This window comes from Mesocricetus auratus, unplaced genomic scaffold (assembly GCF_017639785.1).
Source record: "Mesocricetus auratus isolate SY011 unplaced genomic scaffold, BCM_Maur_2.0 Super-Scaffold_100007, whole genome shotgun sequence".
Lineage (NCBI taxonomy): Eukaryota > Metazoa > Chordata > Mammalia > Rodentia > Cricetidae > Mesocricetus > Mesocricetus auratus.
In genome coordinates this window covers 7,309,268-7,335,302 of record NW_024429191.1, presented here as the reverse complement: position 1 = coordinate 7,335,302, position 26,035 = coordinate 7,309,268, and the positions used below count along the sequence as shown (strand labels likewise).

The following is a 26,035-nucleotide window of genomic DNA, read 5'->3' as shown; positions in this document are numbered from 1 at the left end:
GCTCAGATGGTTCCTCCCTTCGTGTGTCGGCAGCATCGGGTTTAAGCGTTTGCTGGAGCGCACTGTCGGGAGTGTATAGGTCCCTTTAATCACAAGCGCACGTGGCATGTGACTTGGATGGGGGTGAGAGGTGGGGTTTCTTCTGGATGGAATACCTGTTTTAGCCTCCTGAGTGCTGGAATTAGAGGTATGGATTACCATGCTTGGCTCGTTATATATACATTATATGAAACATGGATCTAAACTCACAAAATGTTTTTGGCATTATCATCATCATAATTATTATGGATGAGGTCCCACAATGTAGTCTCGTCTGGCCTGGAACTTGATAAGTAGACCAGGTTCTGCCTCACCAGTACTGGTGCCACACCTGGCTTGGTTACTATTTTAGTAAATACATGAACATCTATCTTCACTGACTATCACCTAATGATTAAGTGTCCATGCTCTTACCCCTCTGCGGCCATCTGTGGGACTCCTTTCTATCACTTTTGCAGGACTACGGTTTTTTTTTAACTTTTTTTTTGGGGGGGGGGGATGTTTCCATATACGGTTTCTCTTTATAGCTCTGGCTGTCCTGGAACTCGCTCTGTAGACCAGGCTGACTGTTGTTCTTTGCTGCAGCTTCGGGCCATGAAACACGATCCACCAAACTCAACAAACCCTCATGGAGTTTATTGGAAAAGGGAGCAAGGGGGGGGGGGGTTGCTTGCTTCTAAAGGGAAAGGGAGTGGTTTAGAACGAGTCTCAGCAGCTGGGGCCATTGAAACTGGAGTCACGGAGCTGCCATTGGCCCAGCTCCATTCAGTCCCAGTTCCACATGGTTTCTGCATGCAGAGTCCTTATGCAGCCACCTAATGCCTGCACGACACAGCCATGCAACCTTTGACAGCCTTTGAGCTGTCAGTGAGGAGTGATCGATCACCTGTCAAGATGGATCCGGGGTGAGGGAAGGTAGCCAAGAGAAGAGCGATCCCAGGGCAAGGAGAGAGCCCAAGGATTAGAGAGGCCCTGCGACCAGGAAAGGTTCCCTAAGGGGAAGGCCCAGGCCCAGGAGAGGGCTGGCTCAGAGTGACAGGCCGGTGCTAGGGAGAAACCACAGGGCGGGAGGAGGAGAGGAGCTGGGAGCAGGAACAGGACCAGGATGCCCAGGACCCGGGGAGAGGGAGAAGCCAGGGTTACCAACACTGACCTCTGCCTCCCTGGTGCTGGGATGAAAGGTGTGCAACCACCACCGCCAGGCGTCTGACATTTTTATGGATGTATAAAATGTGTTTTTATCACATTCACCCAGCCCCCTCCCCCCCTTACCCTTTGTTGTTGTCCTCCTACTCCTGTTGATCCCTTACCTTTCCAGCCAGTCTTTCTTCTATTTTCACATTTGCTGTTTTCTTATTCTTTAAACATTTTAAAAAGTGTTTACATTTTATTAAAATTATTTTAAACATTTCTAAAAAGCTTAAAACACTTTACTCTTAACTTTGTGTATATGTGTCTGTGTACATGTGTGCAGGGATCTGTGAGGAACAGAAGGGTGTCTGGTCCCCTGGAACTGGAGTTGCATGTGGTTGTGAGATGCCTGATGTGGGTGCTGGGGACTGAACTGGGATCCTCTGGAAGAGCAGCAAGTACTCTTAACTACTGAGCGCTCTCTCTAGCTCCCCTTTTTTTCTTAATGATTTTTTTTAAAGATTTATTTATTTATTATGTATACAATGTTCTGCCTGCATGTATGCTTTCACACCAGAAGAGGGCACCAGATCTCATTATAGATGGCTGAGAGCCACCATATGGTTGCTGGGAATTGAACTCAGGACCTCTGGGAGAGCAGCCACTGCTCTTAACCTCTGAGCCATCTCTCCAGCCCTCTTAATGATTTTTTTAAGAATTTCATTTTTTTCGTAATGATTTTATTAGGGTTGCTTACAGGAGGAGCATGGGTATCCATTTATGAATTTATTTTACACATGTCATCTCTGCCACCCTACTATGTTATGCCAATGAGACAAAGAGAACCCATGGCTTTCTGAGCAGGTGGTGGGCATGGGTAGAGCATTGCAAACATCTGTTAAAATCACTATTTGATGTTAATGATAAGCTCTTCAGGTTCTTATCGTAAGCATTCCTGCTTCATTTTCCTGCAAATAAGCACAGCCTTTGGGGAGTGGGGCAATCTAATTCCCTAATTAACAGCTGGTGGACTTTCTCCTGCTGCCTTATGTAACAGAACTGTCAAACAGCCAGCTGGACTAGATTATGCCAGCACCAACCAGCTGGAACGCTCCACAGACACCTGGAGAAAACTAACAATCATAAAAATTGCTTTAGTTCCTGAAGGCACAGCTCTGGGGAGGACTGTTGGAAGATCTGTTAAACCAATTTATTGCTTATCAAGAGCCTCAGTGAACTCTAAATAATCTTGCAGCCATTTCCATCTCAGAAGAGGGGGAACGTGTCTCCTTGTGCTCTAGCAAAAAGATGACCATGATTGGTGCTTAGAGTCAAGGCAATGCCTGGCGTTGGTGGCGCACGCCTTTAATCCCAGCACTTGGGAAGCAGAGGCAGGCGGATCTCTGTGAGTTCGAGGCCAGCCTGGTCTACAGAGCGAGTTCCAGGACAGCCTCCAAAACAATACAGAGAAACCCTGTCTCGAAAAACCAAAAAAAAAAAGAGTCAAGGCAATGATTAGTCCAAGCACAAATCTCAGTGTCTCTCATAGGTGCTTAAAAGGCAAGACTGGCTCAAAACACATAGCTGAAGTATAGCTGAAGTTTGTCCAAAGCAAATGGCTATGGTTGATCATTGGTCCAAACACCCTTCTCAGGCTGCTTAGGCTCACCTAGTGGGCTGGCCATGAGACTTCTCCCTATGAGCCTCAGCTGGTGGCTTCTCAACTAGAGTGTTTTTGGTTTTGTGTTGTTTTTGTTCAATTCTCTTTTCAGTAGAGTTGGCAGAGTTAAGATGGAGGAACACCGGGTGGTGATGGCGCATACCTTTAATGCCAGGGCTGGGAAGCCTGTCCGGTGTTCTGTGTTGCGTGGATTGGCCAAATAAAGAGGTCATGATAAAATGAATTTTTTAGTCCTGTGTGGCAACAGGTGCACCTGAACATACAGAGGTAGAAACAGAGCATTAGGGGGCTGGGTAGACAAGTCAGCGAGAGAAAGTAACAAGAAAAATAAAAGACCCAAAGACAGATATTGGGGCTCACCCTAGAGATCAGGGAAGCAAAGTGACAGGGGACCGATAGCTCTTACCACTACCTCAGGCTGACTGGGCTGATCCTGCTGCCTCTCCCCATCATGGCTGGAGAATGAATGCCCGATGCTGAGACCTTGCTCCTGTTTTATATACCTCCCTAGTGCTGGCGTTAAAGGTGTGCGATCCCAGGTGCTGAGATCATCTGTGTGCGAGCTGTTTCTCTTTAGAACTGGATCAATCTTGGGTAGATCTGGGTGGCCTTGGATTCACAGAGATCCATCTACCTCTTAATCCTGAGTCTTTTTTTTTTTCTTTTTTCCCCCGAGACAGGGTTTCTCTGTGGCTTTGGAGGCTGTCCTGGAACTAGCTGAGGTAGGAGAGTCTTGAGCTCCCAGACTGTATAAGCAAGATCTTTAAAAATTTTTTTAAAAGAAAAATTTTGATTAAGTGCATTTGTGTGTGGTTATGTACATGTGCTAGTGGAGGCCAGAAGAGGGCGTTAGTTGCCCTGAGGTTGGACTTACAGGCAGTTGCTAGATGGCCTACTTGGGTGCTGGAAATAGAACTGGCTCCTCAGCGAGAGCATCTCTCTAGTCTCCACAATCAAGGTCCACAAAGGAGACTAGGCAGAGGCGGACGAAGAAGGAGTCATGATTAGCGTTTGCACTGGAACTGCCCGGGGCTGGCTCATGCGTGCTAAGTGCCAAGTTGTCAAAAGGTACATGTCGAAATTGACAACTTGGCTCCTACTGCAAGAAAACTATGTCACTGCAAAACGTTCGTTCTTTTTTCTTTCTCTCTTTGTTTTTTGGGTTTGTTTTATATTGTTTTTTTTTTTGCGGTGTTAAAATGCAATAATCCTTTTTCGAAGAGTTACATCTCCAATCCCCAACCCTGTTTTGTTGTTGTATGTTTTTGTTTTGTTTTGGACAAACTCTCGGAGTTTAAGGTTTCCTTAAACTCAGGGCAATCCTCCTGCCTCAGCGCCTCTCTCCCCGCGCCGAGTTCTGGGATTCCAGACTTGAGCCACCACTCTCAACCAACAAACAGTTGGCTTTTGTTGACACACTTCCTCTCCTGAATACTACCATTGCCGACTCTGCGTGGCAGGCGGTGTCAGCGTAGCCACACGCCGCCAGCAAGCTGCGGCGCGCTTGGGGGCGTGGCCTGCCAGCCCCCGCCCCTCTCTGCGTGCGCACGTCCCGCCGTCCTCGCGCTAGCCCGCTCGGCTACCGCGGCGCTGAGGAAGCCACTGACGCGGCGACTGACGGACCTGCGAAGCGGCTGCGGGTGAGTGGCCCGCACCGTTCCCGGCCTTGCTCGTCCGGGTCCTCGCTTGCTGGAAGCCTTCCTCCAGAGCTCTGATCGGCTGGCTCGCGGCGACTCGGCCGCCAGCCTGAGGCGACATCCGGACGAGGGGGCGGCCGGAAGCGGGCTGAGGCCGGGTATCGGGAGACGGGGGTCGGGGAGGGGGCACCGAGCGGGCCTGGAGCGTCAGGTGAGCCCGAAACTGCTGGTGCCGCGCTCTAGAAGACCTTTGACCTCCGGACCCAAGCGTCGTTTGGTGTCCCCCGTGGGGCCCAGCCCCTCCCAGCGTCCCGAATGCTCTTGACGAGGTGACTCCGGGGTCGAAGTTAGTGCAGCCCAGCTCTGGAGCCCACCTGAGGTCCCGGAGAAGCCCGGGGCGTGGCGGCCTTCCTGGCCCGCCCTCCAGTGATCCCTTAGAATCCCTGTGGGGACTTCATGAGTGACGTCTGGTGCAGAATGCAAGACTGGGAGGACTCAGCCATAGATGCAGCCAGTTGGTCTGGACGGGGAGGTCACCTGTCACCTCCAAAGCACAGTGCTCTAAGTGACTTAATTGCCCTTTAAAAACTGCCAGGACCGCCTTACACAGTGTTTGCACAAGGGCTGTTTGTGTCATGCCGTTTAAATCGGTTCTGAAGGGCCGGTTGTTGTGACTCGTGGCTGTTCACCCTTACTGTTTCTATTGCTGGCGCCACAAACACAACAAGAGGGAGTGTGACCGAGGGACATAAACACCATATAATGCTGTCCAGTTGAGGAAACCGCCTGCACTTCAACCCTTACTCAGTACTTCTGTTTTCCCACCTTAAAAATGAGATCCTTTAGAGACTGGTGAAGTAAATCGACTAACATCCCACAGGCAAGGCAATGGCATGGGTGATCTCAATTCTGGTGGCCTGCCGGATGTCCTGTGTTCTTTCAGATTAGAGATTGGAGATTAGAAATGGTTGTTTAAGTGGTCATACTGGCCTTAAGCAGTCCAGTCCTGTAGAAGGAAATAAGCCTGTCACAGGTTTTGTGCTTTTCTCTTTCTGGTGTGGTGCTATTTATAATAGTCATCGTAAATGTTACCATATAGAATGTATAATTATTACTAATACAAATATTTTTGGATGGTGAAGGTTGAACATCATGAGTACATATTTAACCACTGAACCCTTTTCAGTCCTACCTAGTGTTTTGTATTTTGAGAAAAGGAATTCTTTTTTTGGGGGGGGGGTTCCAGGCAAGGTTTCTCTGTGGCTTTGGAGGCTGTCCTGGAACTCGCTCTTGTAGACCAGGTTGGTCTCGAACTCACAGAGATCTGCCTGCCTCTGCCTCCCAAGTGCTGGGATTAAAGACGTGCATCACCAACACCCAGCTTGACAAAAGGAATTCTTGCTATGTCTGTGCTGGCTGAATTTGATATCCTTCTGCCTCAGTCTCATAAGTGCCCCAGCCTAAACCATCTTTTTCCTTTGGGACAGAGTCTCTGTTAAAATTATTTAGCCCTTACTGTCCTCAAACTGACTGTGTAGACCGGCTTCAACTCATAAAGATCCTATTGCCTCTGCCTCCCCAGTGCTGGGATTAAAGATGTATACCATCATGCTGGGAGCTAACTGTATGTTTTTTTGTTTGTTTGTTTGTTTTTGTTTTTCCGAGACAGGGTTTCTCTGTATTGTTTTGGAGGCTATCGGTCCAGCCTGGCCTCGAACTCACAGAGATCCACCTGCCTCTGCCTCCCGAGTGCTGGGATTAAAGGCTCGTGTGCCACCACCTCCTGGCTGCTTTTAGTTTCTTTGAGGAGTGAAAAGTGTTTATTCAGAATTCTTTCCCCCCAAAAACATTACAAGGTATAGTCCTTGTTTACTAGGAGTTGCCAGTTCAGTAGGAATTTAATCAGTTCACTTGATAAAATTGGTAAACATTGTCTAATACAGTGCCTCAGCCAAAACACTGATTAGGGTGTGAGAATCTGTGAGCCTTGGAAAGTTGCATGCTGAGTGAATGACCTGATAACCACTGGGGACATGAAGAGGAAATCCTGTGGTTCCTTCATAGTTAGACTTGGTTCCTTTTTTCTTTGCTTAGGGCAGTCAGTTGAGATGCTGTTGAGTCACCAGAGTCAGGAATATGAGCCCTCCAGAAATGATAAGGCGGTTGAGCTAGAGAAGGTCAAATGTTAACTTCCTTTAGCTTACACAAATTTGTTAAAACATGCAATTGGGCCTACCTTGATTTTTAAAAATCTCCTTTAAGGGCTGGAGAGATGGCTCAGAGGTTAAGAGCATTGGCTGCTCCTCCAGAGGTCCTGAGTTCAATTCCCAGCAACCACATGGTGGCTCACAACCATCTCTAATGAGATCTGGTGCCCTCTTCTGGTGTGCAGGAATACATGCAGACAGAATATTGTATACATAATATAAGTAAATCTTTAAAAAAAATTTCCTTTAACAGCTGACTTTTTACAGGACAGCTTGGGCTTTGCATCAGGACTGCACCAAAAGCTGCACTATTACCCTTCCAGAAGGCAGATCTTTTAGAATCTGGAACTATATAATTTAGAGTAAAATTCATAATTCAGCTTGTTACTTCTTAGAGAAACAAAACAAAATAAAACCCCCAAATGTTTCTCCTTGTATCTTACTGTCCATGGTTAAGTAAAAGTTACCTAAATGTATCCATTTTTGGAGGGTTGGGGAGCAACCAATGGGAATTTTGAGGCTGGTACAAAATGGGTGGCCGTAATGCCAGCATTTGGAGGAATTCAAGGTCATCCTTGGCTACTTAGAGGGTTTGAGGCTAACCTGAGCTGCTTTAGAATTTACCTTTAAAAAAAAAAAGACAAAAACAGGATAAAGGTTTTAAAGTTTTGTTGTAATCTGAATAAGTTCTCATTGTTTTTATAGGTGGAGATGTTATTATCAATTCTTATTTTTAAATGTATTTTATGTGCATTGGAGTTTTGCTTGCATGCATGTCTGTGTGAAGGTTTCAGATCCCCTGGCACTTGAGTTACAGACAGTCGTGAGCCACTGGGTGCTTTGCTGGGTGCTTGCTGCATGTGCTGGGAATTGAACCGGTATCCTCTGGAAGAGCAGCCTGTGCTCTTAACCACAGAGCTTCCTCTCCAGCCCTCTTATTATCAGTATTTGACAATAGAGAGAGAGATTTTCTAAATTGTTAAAAAAATTATGAGAGAAAAAATGAAAATGCAAAAAAAAATTATGAGAGTGTGTGAGGGCTTGCGTGCTTTCCAGCTTGTAAAAGTTGATTCTCCTTCCACTGTGAGTTCTTGCAGTAAAGCTCAGCTCAGGTGGTTAAGCTTGTACTTTTACCAGATGAGCCATCTTGCTGTCCAAGAGATTTTTTAAAGGGATATATATGTCATGTATGAATACTCTATCTACATGTACGCCTTTAAGTCAGAAGAGGGCATCAGATCCCATTATAGATGGTTGTGAGCCACCATGTGGGGGCTGGGAATTAAACTCAGGACCTCTGGAAGAGCAGCCAGTGCTCTTAACTGCCTAGCCATCTCTCTAGACCCTGAAAGAGATTTTTTTTAATTGGTTGTTTTAAGTCTTAAAAATTGATAAGGAAGGAGGACATCGTGTGGGAATTGGTTCTCTCTTTACACTTCATGGTGGGTCCCAGGACTCAAACACAGGCTTGGTGACAAATACCTTTCTTCACTGCACTCTGCCTGGCCCTATTTTGCTCTCTTTGTCATCAAGGATCTCTGTAGCCCAGGCTGGACTTGAGCTGGAGATCCCCTGCTTCAGTTCTTTGAGTGCTGAGATCCCAGGTGTGTGCCATAATACCCAGTTAAAACATTTGTTGACTTTTTATTCTTGAAAAAAGTTAGATCATTTTTACAAATGTGTGCACCACACATGTGCCTAACACCTGCAGGTCCCGTGGATCTAGAATTAAGCCACCATGTGGGTGATGGAAACAAAACCTGGGTCTTCTTCAAGAGCAGCAAATGAGCCACTGAGCCGTCTCTCCAGCTCCTCTTCTTTTATTTATTTATTTTTAAAGACAGTCTCATCTCACCCACCTGGCCTGGAACGCCATATACTAGACTGGCCTCCAACCTGGATCCTCCTTCCTTTGCCTCCTAAGTATTGGGATAAATGTTTTCTTTCTTCTTTGAAACAGGGTCTCCCTTACTACGCGTGTATTCCTGGTTAGCCTGAACTCACATAGATCTGCCTCTTCGGTGTTGGGATTAGTGTGTGTACTACCACACCTCACCTAAGCTTTAGTTTTTATATTAAAAACCGGGGGTTAAGCCGGGCAGTGGTGGTGCACGCCTTTAATCCCAGCACTCGGGAGGCAGAGGCAGGCGGATCTCTGTGAGTTCGAGGCCGGGCTGGACTGATAGCCTCTGAAACAATACAGAGAAACCCTGTCTCGTAAAATCCAAAAAAAAAAAGGGGGGGGGTTTAATACGTGATGAGTCTTAGCTGGGTGGCACACGCTTTTAATCCCAGCACTCAGGAGGCAGAGCCAGGCAGATCTCTTGAGAGTTTGAGGCCAGCCTGGTCTACAGAGTGAGTTCCAGGACAGCCAGGACTGTTTCACAGAGAAACCCTGTCTCAAAAAACCAACCAACCAACAAACAAAAACTGTGATGAGTCTTACAGTCTGTGGAACCTTTTAATGTTGCTTATTGATCTAAGATGGGGGTTACTAAAATCATCTGTTTTGGTAAATCTGAGATTGGGACTGGGAATCAGTAGTTTTTAGAATGTGATTATATTGATTAGTCCTCTGGCATAAAGCGCAGGCTAGGCAGAGAAGGGAATGAATTGAAAGGTCTATAGAGATAAATTGATGGGTTACTTGAGCAAAGTAACAGCAGAAGAGGAACAAAAAGGATGGTCATTGGGTGGTTTTAATGTGTGGTCAGTTTGTGTGCAAGAGGCCAAGCAAGCAGATGTTACTTCTTTCTGCCTAGGGGGAAATTAACTTTTTGTCACACAAATGGATTTGCTTCCTTCCCAGGAGTATCATGAGCCTAATTATTCACATAGTTCTCAGTAACTTTAAAAGGGCTTCAGGGAAGAACAGCATAACAGGACTGCCGCTTTGTCCCTAGCTTTTGTGAATGCTCCCAGTTTTTCTTGGCCTTTGTAGTTTCAGGATACTGGTTGTACTGTAGTTTGTATTCACTCCCACATTTACCTGAGATCCCAAACTACTTCTTTTCTATTTTTGTTTTTGTTTGTGCTTTTGGTTTTTTTGAGACAGGGCTTCTTTGTGTGTCTTTGGTTGTCCTGGAACTCATTCTATAGACCAGGCTGGCCTCAAACCAATGCTTGACTTAAATTTATTTTTAATGTGGTTAAGTGTTTTGCCTGCATGAATATATATATGCATGCCTAGAGGTCAGGAAAAGGCTTCATTCAATTCTCCTAAAACTGGAGTTAAAGATGGCTATAAACCACCTTTTGGGTACTGGGAATCAAACCTGAATCCTCTGGAACAGCCAGTACTCTTAACCATTGAACACTGAGGAGAAGATGGAGGAGGAGGCAATGACCTATTTAAAGGTCATTTATAATGATGATTTAAAAGGATGTACATGGGAGTGAGGAGGTGATGGTACAGTGTTTGCCATGAAAGCCTGATTTCTGATCTCCAGCATGTATGTAAATAGCTGGTATAAAGAGTCAGGTGGCAGTGGTGGTAGAGGTGGTGATGGTGGTGGTGCACATCTTTAATCCCAGCACTCGGGAGGCAGAAGCAGGAGGATCTCTGAGTTTGACACTAGCCTAGTCTACAGAGCCAGTTCCAGGACAACCTCCAAAGCAATACAGAGAAACCTGCCTCAAAAACAAAACAAAACAAAACAAAAAATCCCTAGCTGGTATAAGGGTTGGAGAGACAGCTCAGAAGTTAGGAGAACCTGAGAACCTGCTGCTCTTGGAAAGGGCTGGAGTTAGGTGGCTCACAACTCCCTGTAACTCCAACTCCACAGGATTCCAGTGCCCTCCACAGAAACCTGCATGCTTGTACACATACACATAGACATACAGACATATATGTCTTTTTTTTTTTTTTTTTTTTTTTTTGGTTTTTCGAGACAGGGTTTCTCTGAATTGTTTTGGAGGCTGTCCTGGAACTCACTCTGTAGACCAGGCTGGCCTCGAACTCACAGAGATCCGCCTGCCTCTGCCTCCCGAGTGCTGGGATTAAAGGTGTGCGCCAACAACGCCCGGCTTTAGTTTGGTTTTTCGAGACAGGGCTTCTCTGTAGCTTTGGAGCCTGTCTGGGAACTCATTCTGTAGACCAGGCTGGCCTCAAAACACAGAAATCTGCCTTCCTCTGCCTCCTGTCTACTGGGATTAAAGGTGTGTGCCATCACTGCCCAATCCAGGGTGGATTTGTTGTTGCTGCTGTTATTTTATTAAGGGGTCTGCTGGGAGCCAACACAACTCACACACCAAACCAATGCAGATGACAAAATTTTATTGTAATCAAGGGACTACTGATGGATGAGGGCCACAGAACAGACTCAGGAACTGAACTGCCACCCCGAGCCAGAAAATTACAGAACCTTAAGAACAAAAAACAAACATCTGTGCCAAGTTACAGTTATATTTCCACAAATTGAGATTTAAAGATGGTCCTATTTATTCCATCATTGTCAAGTGGCGCAGAATATAAGCTTTTCAGTCCAGCCGATTAGATTCATTTGTTTGTTTTGTTGTTAGGAACAGCCATAATGTTTAATGTATAACAGTGGACAGGAGAGATGGCTCAGCAGTTAAGAGCACTGACTGCTCTAAGAAAGGATCGGGGTTCAATTCCCAGCATCCACATGGCAGCTAACAGTTGTCTGTAACTCCCAAGATCTGATACCTGTGGGGAAAAGGGACCAGTCAAAGAAACACATCCTGAGCAGAGCCAAAGAAACACACTTTGGCCCTGGAATCATAGCCAGTGGAGGAAATACACCCTGGCCCTAAAACTAGAGCCAAAAAGCTAAAGGACCAGAGAAAGAAACACACTTTGGCCCTGAAACCAGAGGCAAATCTGACCTTAACCCTGTGCAGAAAACTAACCAATCCTTGAGCAGGAACTCTAGCCAATCTGAGCTCAGCATTGAAATCTGACCAATTCCCACCCAGAAAGCCCTATATAGACCCTGTGTCTGTTCAGCTTGTGGCTGTTCATGCTACCAGGCTGTCCTCTGCCAGACAGCCACTCTTCTGGATTCTTCCCTCCCAATAAACCCCTTGGATGAGCTTTGGGTGAAGATCTTTTGCGGAGGCCCAGAGTAGAGGCGACCCTGGGCAGGGCAGAGCAGAGCAAGCAGGGCTTTAACACTTTTGCTGGGGAAACCTTCTCCTGGCTGAGTGGAGACACTCGGCTGTCTACTCCTGGGAGCAGAGCTGAACTGTAGCAACTTCCCCCAGGAAACCTCCTTCCGGAGCAAAACTGCTACACTGGGCAAACATCCCCAGCTGGAAGACCACCTGCTGGAGCACAGCCGATAGACTGATACTATGCTTACTGCAGCCTGTGGTAGTCCTTGGCTCCCAAAGCTCCAGGATACCTTTCCATCTGAGCTGTGTAACACTCAGTATTCTGTGACTCCCGAGTGCCAAAATGTCTGTCCTACCTGATCTGTCCGAAATGCCTACAACACCCTCACACATACTTGCAGTCAAAAACACCAATGGGGGGAAAAAGCTGTATAGCAGGCTGGGGCATGGTGGCACATACTTTTAATCCAAGCACTTGGGAGCCAGAGACAGGAGGATCTCTGAGAGTTCCAGGACAGACTCCCCAGTTCCCCTAGGGCTTGGGAACATGAACTTTGTTTCGCCCTACAGGTAAAATGGAGTCTGAAGTCAAAATGGCAGTACTTAGGATAAGGTACTTTTGCCTATTCCCAACATTTTTTTCCCTGAGACAGGGAAACTCACCCTGTGGATCAGACTAACCTTGGAACTCACAGAGAACTCTCTGCCTTTGCCTCTTGAGTGCTGGGATTAAAGACTTACGCCACTACATCCAGCTAGAACCAAGGATTCTGTTATGCCATTCTCTATAAGGATTCTATAAGCTATGTGTATCTTAAAAATCTCGGTATCAGCCGGGCGTTGGTGGCGCACACCTTTAATCCCAGCACTCGGGAGGCAGAGGCAGGCGGATCTCTGTGAGTTCGAGGCCAGCCTGGTCTACAGAGCGAGTTCCAGGACAGCCTCCAAAGCCACAGAGAAACTCTGTCTCAAAAAAAAAAAAAAAAAAAAAAAAAAGACAGGTGTATGTAATCATGTCTTGCAGCTTGACAGTTTTAGAACTCATTTAGTTCCTTATATCTGCCTTTCAGAATTGTTACTGCAAAGAGTAGAAACTCAGAGAAATTACCTGAGTTGTTATGTGGTAGAACCAGGGTTTGCTTCTGGTTGTGAGCATTGAAAACCAGGGCTTTAGCCACTGCCACATCCTTGTGCTGCCTCTTGTCCTCTGTGTAGCTAGTAGACTTCTCAGTTGACTGATTTTAGTTAGCTTTTACTGAGTGCTCTCTAGTGGTGAGGCTCTAGAGATGATTACTTAGTATACTATTTCAGCTTCCTGTGTGTTAAACAGCACATGGTGTGAACTGCTACGCAAGGAGGGTGTCTTAGCAGATGCCTGCTGTTAGATTTTGTGAACTCATTTTCTAGGAACTTTCAGATGGAGGGATTCCATCTTCAGATCATAGGATAATGTAGTATGATACAAATGCTGAAATGCGTTAGTCATATACTGCCTTCATGCAAGCAGCAAATGACTGTTGGGTTGGAAAAACATTCTGAGAAATCCAGGAGTCAGGAAAATAACAACTCTGGAAATTTTTTGGTGTAGATCAAATAATGCAAAGCAGCAGCCAGTTGCCTCTTCCCCTCAATCCTGGAGAGTATCATTGAGGAGCTGAAGTGTCTAGAAAGCTTTCCTAGAAATCTAGTTGAAGGAATTTATTTATTATATATACAGTGTTCTGTCTGTATGTTTGCCTGCACACCAGAAGAGGTCATCAGATCTCTTTATAGATGGTTGTGAGCTATCATGTGGGTGCTGGGAATTGAACTCAGAACCTCTGGAAGAGCAGTCAGTGCTCTAAACCTCTGAACCATCTCGCCAGCCCCCTAAGAATATTTTCAAAAATACTTTTTTATTTTTAATTATGTGCATGTGTGTCTTGGGTGTGTTTGTAATGTGTGTGCAGAGGCCAGAAGAGGATTTCATATCCTCAGGAGCTAGAGTTATGAGTACTTGTGAGTCACCTAACATGGTGTTTGAGTCTGAATTCAGTTCTTATCAAGAGCAGCAAGTGTTCTTAGTTGCTGGGCCATCTCTCCAGCCCCTAGTGACTTTCTAGTATAGAAAACACTTGATGAGTCTATACTCTGGTGTGTGGCTCCTCCTGTGGGTCATAGTTGTCGTATGTAAACCAGCCCTTATTTGATGAGAGAACACAGTTGAGGACCCCAGTCATGGTGCCTTGCTGATTACGTTAGGAAGTAAAAACATGAGATGGAAGTGCAGTTTCTCGGGCAGTTCAAGTTTAGGCTGTGCTAAGAAATTCAGCCCTTTTACTCTCTATCCATCAGGGATTCTTTAGTAGGAGAGAACTACTACCAAAACGTATAAGACAGCTATGGGAGTTACTTGATCTTGCTTTAGGCCCGAGGAAGCATGAACAGAAACCAGGTGAAATATGGAAGGCAATGGTTGATGAAAGTTTTGTTCTCTAGAGTTGCTGATCTATTTTATTTTTCCCTATCCTTATACTTTCCAAGCAGCATATGTTTTCTTCCTTTTATTTATTTCTTAATAGATGTATTCATTTTTTTTCATTTTTATGCGTGTTTTGCCAGTATGTATGTATGTGTACCACATACAGTCCTGGTGCCTGCAGGGGTTAAAAGGGACATTGGATCCCTGGAACTGGAGTTACAGGTGGTTGTGAACTACCATGTGGGTATTAGGAATTGAACTCTGGAAGGGGGAGTAAATGCTCTTAATTACTCTCCAGGCATCTTTCCAGCCTCACCAGCATACATTTTTAAAAGTAGATGGGACTGCTTAGATTTATAAATAATCAGTATGCAATTGACACACAGATTTCTTGTTTGCTTTTGTATTTTGAGACAGGGTTTCTCTTTGTAGCTTTGGCTGCCCTGGAATTTGCTCTGTAGACCAGGCTGGTCTCAGCCTCCTGAATGTTGGTATTAAAGGCATGTGCCACCACTCCCTGGCTGGTACAGATTCTTGTAACTAGATCTTCTGTTTCTCTCAATTGCTATGGTAACTAGTGCTATAGAGATGTGGAGACCCTATTGTGACATCTAGTGTAGATTGCCCCTGAGTTTCTTACTTGACTGTCCACCAAGGCCTGATAAGTCTGGTTGCTTTTCTCCAGGCACCAAGTGTTGGGGTGTGCCACCTCCCCTTTTGGGACCACCTTGGGTTGCCCTCTTACAAAAGCAGGCCTTATAAAGGAATAGTTGTCTTGGATTGCATAATCTAAATGAGGCAAGGTAAGTGTTTGAGGAACATGAGGTAGCAGCTCTCAATCTTTGTGTATATGTATGTGAGTATGTTCATGTGGAGGCCAAAGGTCAACATTGAGTATTTTGCTTATTCCTTCTCCACTTTAGTTGTGTTGTATTGCTTGTTTCTTGTTTGTTTTCCTTTGGTTTTTTTTGTTTGTTTTGTTTTAAGACAAGGTCAAAGTTTCTCCATGTAACAGCCCTGGCTGTCCTGGAACTCACTCTGTAGACCAGGCTAGCCTCAAACTCACAGATCTGCCTGCCTCTACTGGGATTAAAGGTGTGTTCCACCACTGTCTGGCCCCACCTTAGTTTTTGAAACAGGTTTTCTGTCTGACTAAACTTGCTGCTCATTGATGTGGCTAGGCTGACTAGTCAGTGAGCTCCAAGGATCTGCCTTTCTCCTCACTCTCTTGAGAATTGAGGCTACAGAGTGTCATTGTTTTTATGTGAGTCATGTGAATCGAATAGAGGTTTTCAATGATTTTACCCACTGAACTGTCTCCTCAGCTCCCAGCTCACATAGAATTAAAAATTCTGGTCAAGTAATTTTGAATTCAGTCAGGGCTCTATCTTCATTCTTCTTATGATTGTTGCCCTCTTGTTCGGGAGGTTTGTTCATCCCAGACAATGTTATTAGTGCTTCCCAAGTGCTGGGACTAAAGGGTGGGCAGCTGTGGACTGCAGAGCACAGGGCAGGACTAGGATCCAGAATGTACCACAGGTGGCAGAGACAATAATAATGCAGATAATGACCATTAGGCAGCTGATGTTCAGGTATTTGGCAGTGGAGGCATAGGCCCCGGCTCTAGTCACATTGCCCACCATCTTCCTGTCCCTGGACTTCACAGAGTAGGCATAGACAATGAAACCCAGGCAATAGGCGTTGAACAGGGACTAGACCACATGGTCAGGTACAGAGACCTCTCTGGGCATGTTGATAACAGTGCTTCTCACAACAGCTCAGTTGTAGGGTTCCCCCAGTTCAGTCACCTCATACCCCTTTTTGATTGTCTCATAGCTTGGGGGGAGGTCCAGTAATGGTGGTCAAGAAGGCTTGGGAATTATGGCTCATGGTATTGACTCGAATTGCTCTGTCTGGAGGATGGCTGCTGCTACCCCAGCTCTGTAGGGCCGGCCCTTTCTCCCAGAGCTTTTTCTCCAGCATTTCTTCAGGGAAATTGGTACATAGGTTTTGTCCTTAAAAAAAAAAAAATCCTGGTCAAGTAATTTTGAATTCAGTCAGGGCTCTATCTTCATTCTTCTTATGATTGTTGCCCTCTTGTTCGGGAGGTTTGTTCATCCCAGACAATGTTAGATGGTAGTCAGGGAGCAGGAGCAAGTCTGCTGTGATTTCATTTATTGTGGGAAGGCTGGCTCTCTTCCTTCCTTCCCCCACCCCCTGCTGTAGGGCTGTGAAAAACTTAATGTCTCACGCATGCTAGACAAATAGGAAGACTGCTTACCAGGGCTCCTGATTACCTCAACAGTCCTTTCCAGGCTCCTCTTCTGTGTTTACCATTGCATCCTTGGCATCTACTTTGACTGCTATTATTTGGACATGCTAGAGTTGAGGATACCTGTCTTCCTCAATTAAAAAAAAAAAAAGTGCTTGTGGAAGGATCCTAAGACATGCTGAGCTGATGTCACTTATTGAGGATTGTAATATCTAAAAGGATGCTGCCCCCCCCCTTTTTTTTTGCTTTGCAGCCTGTCCTGGAACTCACTCTGTAGATCAAGCTGGCCTAGACCTCACAGAAATCCTCCTGTCTCCGCCTCCCTAGTGCTGGAATTAAAGGCATGCACTACCACTGCCCAGCCTGATGGTGCTTTTAGATTAGGTTTTTGTTACTATTTTTGAGGTCAGGTCTCACTATGTAGTTTAGGTTGGCCTTGAACTGCCTCACTCCCTGCCTTCCCCCAGTGTTAAGATTATAAGGCTATACCACTACACCCTGATTATTTTTTTCAGTGCCGTAGGTAGAAAATAGGACTTCAAGAATACTAGGAAAATGTTCTGCCAAAGGACAAACCTACCCTGTGCATTTAGCTTTCTTGCTATTTGCAAGGGTGTGTTTCATAAATCAGACTAAATTTTTGTCACTGGAGTCCTTACTTTTCTAGGATTTCCTGTCTGGTCTTGCTCTTTATCAAGAGGTTATAGTCATCCATGCAGTGAACTGTGGGATTGAACTTCCACAAATCAAAATGTATCAGATTTCCTGAGGAATGGCAGTGCCCAAGTTCAGAGACCTTGGGTATTTATTATAAAAACTCAGAAACTGTTTACCTAGATAATGTCGTTTCCTTGGTGTTGCGAGGCCCCTGTTATCAAATGTCTGATTGGATTAGAGCTGATCTAGCTCTCTATGTCCCCAGCATCCAACACAGCTAACCTCTAGCTGAGCCAGCATTGAAGAGAACCTATAGTGGGCCTTCTTTCCTGCCTTGGTCACATGTCTAACCTTGAGAAGAACAGGTATTGCTGATTCCTCACATTTCTGCAGTTTTCTGGTATGACGTGTCCAGAATCATCTGAATTGGTTAGATTTATTGTTTTGCAATCACCCAGCTGCTCTTTCTTAGTTTTTGTGTTGTTTGAGACAGGGTCTCATGTATCTCAGGCTGGCCTTGAACTCATCTGTATCCAGGAATGACTCTTGAACCTCCTGCCTCTACTTCCCAAGTGCTGGCTTGTGCTGTTATCCCCAGTTTACTAAACCCAGTTGGGGATTAAACCCCAGGGCTTTCCCAGTTACTCATTGTTACCAACTTTCTCAATAAGAAATCAGTATTTGAGGCAGCATTACATTTCATACAACATTTTTATGTATGGTATCTCATTTTGGTCCTCATAGCATATTTGAGAAGATAGAGCAAATTTTGGACCAAGTATACACCTTTAATTCCAGCACTTGGGAGGCAGAGGCAGGCAGATCTCTGTGAGTTCAAGGACAACCTGGTCTACAGAGGGAGTTCCAGGGCAGCCAGGACTGTTTCACAGAGAAACCTTGTCTCGGATAAAAAACAAAACCAACCAACCAACCAAACAAATAAACAAAAAAACCCATATTGTACAAGTGTACATAGCTGTCAATTAAAACTTGAAAAGTAAAGACAACAGAGAACTAGGTCTGAAGTTAAAATCAGATCTCATAGTAGTTAATTTAGTGTCATGATACCCAGTTATACACCTAACACACAACTTTCATTTAGCTTGTATGCTCAGTGCATGCTGTGTGCACACTGTAACAGTTATAACTCAGATTGGAGGCTCCAAATGGATGCCCTGCTGTGATACTGGACCCTGATGAACTGAGTCTGGGGGAAATCTTGATCTGCCGTGTAGGAAGCTTCTGGTTTAATTGGAAGCAGTCACATATAGGGTAGGATGGTACCAGTTCTATATAGGAGTGAAATCTTGAGCCATAGACAGCCTTCTAGGAAGGAAGCAGGGGACTCAGGAACGATGAGAAGTCTGATGCCCAGCAGAAATCCATTCAAAGAGGGAATCATGATCAGGTCTTGGTAAAGAATGCTTGGAGCAGCCATTTAACCTCCCTGTGCGTATGGGATAATAACAGTGACTCATATTGTGGGTGTAAACTCACTGTTGTTGAGTGTCACTACCCAGTGAGTCAAGCTTACAGCATTGTTCTAATGTCAGGGAGAAGGTCACCCTGCCATTCCCTTTCTTTTACCTGCGCTCAGTAACCTGCTTCTTTCCTTCAGTGCAGAATGAATACCAGAAGTCTTTGTTATTCTTTACATCATCAGATGGGAAATGACCATGATTTGGTCCTTAGGTTACATTTCTGCCTGGCAGCAGTGCTCTGAATTACCTGGGCATTGTGAAATTTGCTGGAGTTGGTCTCTATGGAGGAGAGTTTCTTTGCATAACACCAGTTATTTCGCTAAGTCCTAATGTGCTTTACCAGGAGCAGCAGTTTTGAGGTGGATGTTCTAGATCTGCTGCGTGGGTACCTCTTGCAGGAAGTCTCTGTCATAGGAACTTGTGCTTCACTCAAATCAAGAATTAGAATGAAAACTAGTCACTGATCTGGAAAACAGCTGGCAGGATGAGAACTATGGAGTAACAGTCTGTTTTGTTTTTAAAGGGGGTGGGGTATGGTGGGGCACAGAGTGATCTTTCTGCTACAACTTGTGGTAACAGAAGGGCCAAGGACTGTTCATTTATCAGGGCAGATCTTAACTAGTTTGCTGACACCAACCAATTCCTATGTCTGTGTTTCCTTTTTACCCTTTCCTTCCCTGCATTCCTCTCCTACCCTTTTCCCTTTTTACTTTCTAATAGGATAATGCTACATAAAAGAAACAGCCAGTTGACTAAGTTGTCTAACAAAAACCATAAATGGGGCTGGAGAGATGGCTCAGAGGTTAAGAGCACTGACTGCTCTTCCAGGGGTCCTGAGTTCAATTCCCAGCAACTACATGGTGGCACAATCATCTACAATTCAATCTGGTGCCCTCTTCTGGCATGTAGGCAGAACACTGTATATGTGATAAATCAACAAAATAAATCTTTAAAAAAAATGAAGAGTTTTCCAAATTCCGTCTCTGTAATTGTTAATGTACTTGGGTAAGAACTCTATCTGTATAGTGCTGTGCTGTTTATACGTAGTTATAGTCAGTGGTTTGGATTCTTATTTGTTTATTTGTATTTATTTAGGTTTCTGGAGACAGAGTTTCTTTGTGTAAAAGCTCTGGCTGTTCTGGAACTTGTTTTGTAGACCAGGTTGAACTCACTAATATCAGCCTGCCTCTGCCTCTCTAGTGTTGGGATTAAATTAAAGGCAAGCACCACTACCTCCTCTCAGATTTTTTTTTTAAAATGTAGACTATTCTGTGCATGATCACAGTTTGTTAGCTTGTTAGCAGTATTGTATACTGTCCTTTGAGTAGCTCAAACCCTTATAGTATAAGTATTTATTATTGTGATACAGATTGCTATGAGCAGTTTTTAAAGGAGTATATTCTAGAGTATACAGGTCAGCAGAGGATTTAGAAATGTAGTTTTTCAGAAATTGAAGACAAATGTTTCCACTGGGGCAAGGTATCATCCTACATGGCCACTCCCTTGAGGAATGGTGACTAAGCAACAAGAATGGACACAAGTGTCTCCCCTAGCAGTAGCCTATGTTGGTTAAATTTGGTAACTGAGTCTTCCATGGAAGGAAGCTTTCAGACAGCTTGAGGACTCAGTAATCTTCAAAGGGAAATAAGTAAATTGTACTTGGAGTTTAGAAGACTGTTGAAATGATAGCAAGTTATTAGTATTATTTTGTTTTAAAAAATACATACTGTAAAAATACTTACTGTAAGCCGGGCAGTGGTAGTGGTGCATCTAACCTGAGCGACACACCTACTTCAAAGGCTGTTCTTATAATAACCTAATTGTCTGGATTGTAGAAAATGTGCGCTAAAGGAGTACTAATTGAGGTAGAAAATTAAGCTTTCCTTTTCCTTGACCCAGTTTGGCCAGATATGGCTCTAGAGTTGGAATTTCTGTGATGTTTTGCCACACTATTCATTTGCAAAGTTCCCCCTTTATGTACTGCTTGAGTAGAAATCTTGAGATTGAGGATGAAACTGTATGGGATTGTATTTCCCTTGCTGATGAAATTTCAGCCTTGAAGTAGGCAATGGGAGTTGATCAGCTAGCTTTTTATTCCCTGCAGCCCAGCAGAGTACAGAATAGGCTGGGGACAGTTTGAAGGTGCTCAGGCTTGCTTCTGTTCTACAGTGGAAATATTGGGCACAGCTGGCTTAACTAAACTCTAGCCAACATTGCTTCTATTCCTTTCACCTGGCAGCCCACAGGTAGGACTGTATGGTTAAATGGGAAGCCTTGCATTGCTTAATGAGAGTTCCTGCAGCTTTTTTATGTCTTTGGTGGCATTTTATTTGTGTATAATTTCAGACATGCAGAGGAAAAAAAAACCAAAATGGTAAGACTAGTACAAAGAACTTTTGTAGCCCAGTGGTGGTGGTGCACACCTTTAATCCTAACACTCAGGAGGCATTGGCAGGTAGATAGATCCCAGAACTCGATGCCAGCCTGGTCTACAAAGCAAGTTCCAAGACAGCCAGAACTGTTACACAGAGAAACCTTGTCTGGAAAAAACAAACAAAAAAATTAAAAAGAACTTTGTATATCTTTTACCCAGACTCACCATTTTAACTTATTTACTTTCTTCACACGGATGCATACGTACATACATTCCTCAGAAGTGGGGAGAGTAATTGAAGACAGCATGCCACTTACTTCTGAATGTCAGTGTGTATTGCCTAAGAACAAATTCAGCATCATAATTCTGTTACCTAGCCCACTGTCCATCTTCAGATCTGTCCATATTCTGATATGATCCCAGAAATGCCAGAGCTTTGTTATGAAAAATAGTCTTTTGAGGTGCAGGTTTGTCTCCTCAGTTATGTTGGCTTAAAGCCAAAAGACGTTATTCAGTCACCAATTCCTTGTGTCTCTACAGGACCAGAGTGAGGGCAGCAGGAACTACTCAGCAACAATGTCTTCAGAAGTGGAGACCTCGGAGGGGGTAGATGAGTCAGAGAAAAAGAACTCTGTGGCCCCAGAGAAGGAAAACCATACCAAGTGAGTGATAGCAACTGGCTGCTTCTCATTGGGAGGGTCCAGCACCTGTTCTGCCATCTGCCAGCATGCCCAGTTCAGTCTGTAGGTGGCACTTGGGAATGCCCATTAGCCCCGAGCAGTGTAGAGCCTGGGATGTTTGGTTGGCACTGCAGGGCCCTGTCCAGCCTGGTTTTCTGTGTTCTGTTACCCAAGGAAACAGGCCAGATGCTGGGAGTGTTGAGTCAGGGTTTCATGGTAGTCATTTTTCTCTTCTTAAAAACCAAGTAGTATCAGGCATGGTGGTGTGCACCTTTGATCCCAGCAGCAGACATATTTCTGAGTTGGAGGCCAGCCTGGTCTACAGAGGGAGCCAGTACAGCCAATAAATAGGCAAACTCTGTCTTGCAAAAAAAAGCAAAAACCAAACCTAAGTGGCTTTTTATCTTGGCTAATGAGGAATAATGAGAGGCAAAGCTGGTTCCTTTACAAGATCATCTCCCTACCAAATGTGGAATCTGAACTCTGTTTTAGGGCAGGCCTTTACTTGCTAACCTCTCTAGGGTTTAGATTACTGGGCCCTGCTCTGCAATTTTTCTAGCCTCTCATTAGAGTCCTGTCGTTGGCTAGGTTATTTTTTATATGTTAAAATAATTGCTAATGAACCAATTCTCAGGATGTGGGTGAAATCTCCTAAAAACAATCTAACAAACGGACTGTGTGGATACACAGAAGTTCTCCCTTGGTTCCATTGTCCTTAGGATCTCACTTTTCTACCTTGTCCATTTATTGGTGTAACTTTATCCTTGTGATTCTGTTAAGAAATATAAAACTGGGAGGCAGAGGCAGGCAGATCTCTTGAGTTTGAGTTCTACAGAGTTCCAGAACAGCCAGGGCTACACAGACAAACCCTGTCTTGGAAAAACCAAAAAAGAGGAGGAGGAAGAAGAAAGAAGAAGAGAAGAAGAAAGAATACAAAGCTAAGATCTTGGTCCTTGTCTCTCCACTGTCTCATCTTTTCACATCTGGGCCCATCCACATAACATCCTGAAGGATCCCTCCCTCATTGGGAGGAAGGCAGCTTCTGGGCTGGATTAAGTTTTGTTTCTTCAGCCACTAGGTGGCCACAGGAGCCAAAATTTCATGCATTTGGTTGCTTACTAACACGCACACACACACACACACACACACCCCATACACAAAACACACACACACACACACACACACACACACACACACACACACACACACACACACACACACACACACACACCATACACAAAATCTTCATGCCCCCTGAGTTTTTGTGGCAGATTGTCACATCTGCCTGCTCTGTGCTGACAAGGTTCACCTGTTCATGCTGGAGTGGTGTTTGAGCAGCTCCAGCTTCAGTCTGTATCTGGCGTCTAAACTGTCTTTTTCCCTTTAATCCTTTTTGGAGAACTGGAAAGGACTACTGTCTCACACAACTCATCTCCACAGAATGGCAGACCTTTCTGAGCTCCTAAAGGAAGGGACCAAGGAAGCACATGACCGGGCAGAAAATACCCAGTTTGTCAAAGACTTCTTGAAAGGAAACATTAAGAAGGAGCTATTTAAGGTTTGTGCCCTCATTCAGATGGGGTTGGGTTCTAAACTTTAATAAGGGATGGGAGGTTGGGTGGCCTTAGTTGGCTGAGGAAGTTGCCCAGCAACCACTCCAAGGGAGAAGCTGCTAGGTATTTTTCTTGGAGATGGTCTGGCTATATAGTCTAGATTGGCTTTAACCCTGGATCCTCCAGCCTCAGCTTCCTGAACACTGGGGATGAAAAGTATATGCCTCCATGCCCAGGCATAAATTTTTATTTCCTGGGTGTTAATCGTGGCAACCCTAGCCTAAATGAATTAGTAAAAATATGTTTGTAAATATTCACAGTCTCTTCCTTAAGAAGTTACAGAATCTTCCTAGGTGTGTTAAGTAGTTTACTATATAAAAAAGGGATCACAGGGTCTTTGGAACTGGACAAAGTGGCTTTTGTCTTGAGCTACTCTTAAAACACGGTGGATTAAAAAAGCTGGGCAGTGGTGGCAGTACACACCTTCAGTCCCAGCACTGGGGAGGCAGAGGCAGAGGCAGAAAGTTCTCTGTGAGTTTGAGGCCATCTTGGTCTAGGACAGCCAGAACTACAAAGAGAAATCCTATCTTTGAAAAAACAAAACAAAACATGGTGGGTTTAGAGCTGCTGGCTTGGTTTATAATCTCCCACAATCTTCCATCACCCTCACAGCTGGCCACTACCGCACTTTATTTCACTTACTCGGCCCTTGAGGAGGAAATGGACCGAAACAAAGACCACCCAGCCTTTGCCCCTTTGTATTTCCCCACGGAGCTACACCGGAAGGAAGCACTGATCAAGGACATGGAGTATTTCTTTGGTGAAAACTGGGAGGAGCAGGTGAAGTGCTCTGAGGCTGCCCAGAAGTATGTGGATCGAATCCACTATGTAGGGCAGAATGAACCAGAGCTGCTGGTGGCCCATGCTTATACTCGTTACATGGGGGACCTTTCAGGAGGCCAGGTGCTGAAGAAGGTGGCCCAGCGGGCACTCAAACTCCCCAGCACTGGGGAAGGGACCCAGTTTTACCTGTTTGAGCATGTGGACAATGCCCAGCAATTCAAGCAGTTCTACCGAGCCAGAATGAATGCCCTGGACCTGAATTTAAAGACCAAAGAGAGGATCGTGGAGGAGGCCAACAAAGCCTTCGAATATAATATGCAGGTACTGGGTAGTGACCATGGATGCATGAACTTGATCTTTTAGCAGTAGAATCAAAGCCAGGGCTTTCTTGAGAAGCTATTTGTAGCATGACAAATGAGCTTCTATATGCCCTAGAGAAAGATGAGGGAACCAGTTAGCCATCAGAGAGCATGGGGCCAGTGTGTAGTTCCCAGATGGAGGCCTGGTTTGAGACCCATGACTAGTATTGGAAGGACCAAAGCTCTAGCATTTGAGGGGTCTGAAAATAGAGCTGTCTCCCTCTTTCTCTACAGGTTGCTAGGATTGATGAATGGGTAATTTCCTCATTTTGTAGCGAAGACAGGAAAATTATTTAGTATGGAGCCAGATTCACTGGAAAGTAGAGTACATTTTATAAGCCTTACGTAGGGCTGATCATGCAGAAGCCATTTGATTCCAAAACCCCATGTCAGCCCTCAGTGTCAGAACAGCAGTGGGCATTCAAAGTGGAGCTGTCACCAGCCGTCATTTGAATTCCCACTAAGACCTGGCTTGATGTTCAGCTGGTCCTGATCAGGTGTATCTGGACTCTAGCTTCTCTGTGGGTGGTGAGTAGGTTGCAAATTCTGAGTCTGCCTAGTTCAGGGATAGCTCAGTTGATTTCTGCTCCTCAGATATTCAGTGAACTGGACCAGGCTGGCTCCATGCTGGCAAGAGAAAACCTGGAGGACGGGCTCCCCATGCACGATGGGAAGGGGGATGTACGTAAATGCCCCTTTTATGCTGCTCAGCCAGACAAAGGTAGGTTGTGGGTCCTGAGCTAACATTTCAGGAGTGGGTGTGTCATTGCCCTCCACTGATGCCGTGTCTCCTGTTGTGCTGCATGCAGGTACGCTGGAAGGCAGCAACTGCCCCTTCCGGACAGCCATGGCCATGCTGAGGAAGCCTAGCCTCCAGCTCATTCTAGCTGCCAGTGTGGCCCTGGCTGCTGGACTCTGGGCCTGGTACTACATGTGAAGGACCTGTCAATGTCATTTGCATCCTATTCCATCCCCGTTTCCACCTCTGACTAAACTACCACCTCAGGTGACTTTTTAATGCTGGGTTCAAGAAAACAAGCAACCAATAAAAGCCAGACACTAGAGCCTCTGCGTAACAGCATCTTCTCTGCCATCCAGGTACATACCAGGCACAGGCTGTTACTGTAGTTAACAGCCAATACTCCACTGCTAGTCAGCCTTGGACCTCTGATCTGGCAGTGCTCCAGGATTTTTGTCATTTTGGAGGGCCTGGGTGCATTCTCTTCTTTAATAGTGCTTGGAGTAGTCATTGCCTTGCTTGGGAGTGGGCTGTCCATAACGCCCAGGCTTTGTGAGAAAGAATCATGCCAACTGAAGTTCAATTTTCTAGGCCTCAGGGAGTCTTTTTGGGATGAAAGCTATGCTTTTCTGTCTCCAAGCCGTGTTTATCCTGCTCAACTAGGATTTCCCTAAGAAGTCTGTTAGCCTGGGCTGTCTCCACTGATCTATATACCTGCTACAGCACTCTAAAAATGGACACCTCATACTTCCTCCTCCCTGAGATAGGGTAGGTGAGACTACCTCCTGTTCTACAAGGAATTAGTGGCATGTTGCATACATCCTCCTTTGCTGACAGCCCTGCCT

At 45.1% G+C, this 26,035-nt stretch overlaps 1 protein-coding gene across 3 annotated transcripts; it reads left to right on the top strand.

Moving 5' to 3' along the window:
- Positions 1–166: 166 nt before the first annotated feature.
- Positions 167–25,515, top strand: Hmox2 (heme oxygenase 2). 3 transcript variants are annotated; one of them, XM_040748145.1, is made up of 6 exons: positions 167–187; positions 21,557–21,678; positions 23,137–23,254; positions 23,922–24,413; positions 25,046–25,172; positions 25,261–25,515. In XM_040748145.1, exons 2-6 carry the CDS (start codon positions 21,593–21,595, stop codon positions 25,386–25,388), a joined length of 951 nt encoding a protein of 316 aa, XP_040604079.1. In that variant the 5' UTR covers positions 167–187; positions 21,557–21,592; the 3' UTR covers positions 25,389–25,515. The 3 variants fall into 3 exon arrangements, with proteins under 3 accessions (XP_040604079.1, XP_005081729.1, XP_040604078.1); XM_005081672.4 differs by lacking the exon at positions 167–187 and adding an exon at positions 4,360–4,491; XM_040748144.1 differs by lacking the exon at positions 167–187 and adding an exon at positions 14,863–15,035.
- The last annotated feature ends 520 nt before the right edge of the window (positions 25,516–26,035 follow it).

Bases quoted from the DNA above. Each gene is read 5' to 3' on its own strand.
- Hmox2 (XM_040748145.1), top strand. From the start codon at position 21,593: ATGTCTTCAGAAGTGGAGACCTCGGAGGGGGTAGATGAGTCAGAGAAA. The intron at 23,255-23,921 runs GTTTGTGCCCTC...TCACCCTCACAG, and splicing joins TTAAGAAGGAGCTATTTAAG to CTGGCCACTACCGCACTTTA. The intron at 24,414-25,045 runs GTACTGGGTAGT...TCTGCTCCTCAG, and splicing joins CCTTCGAATATAATATGCAG to ATATTCAGTGAACTGGACCA.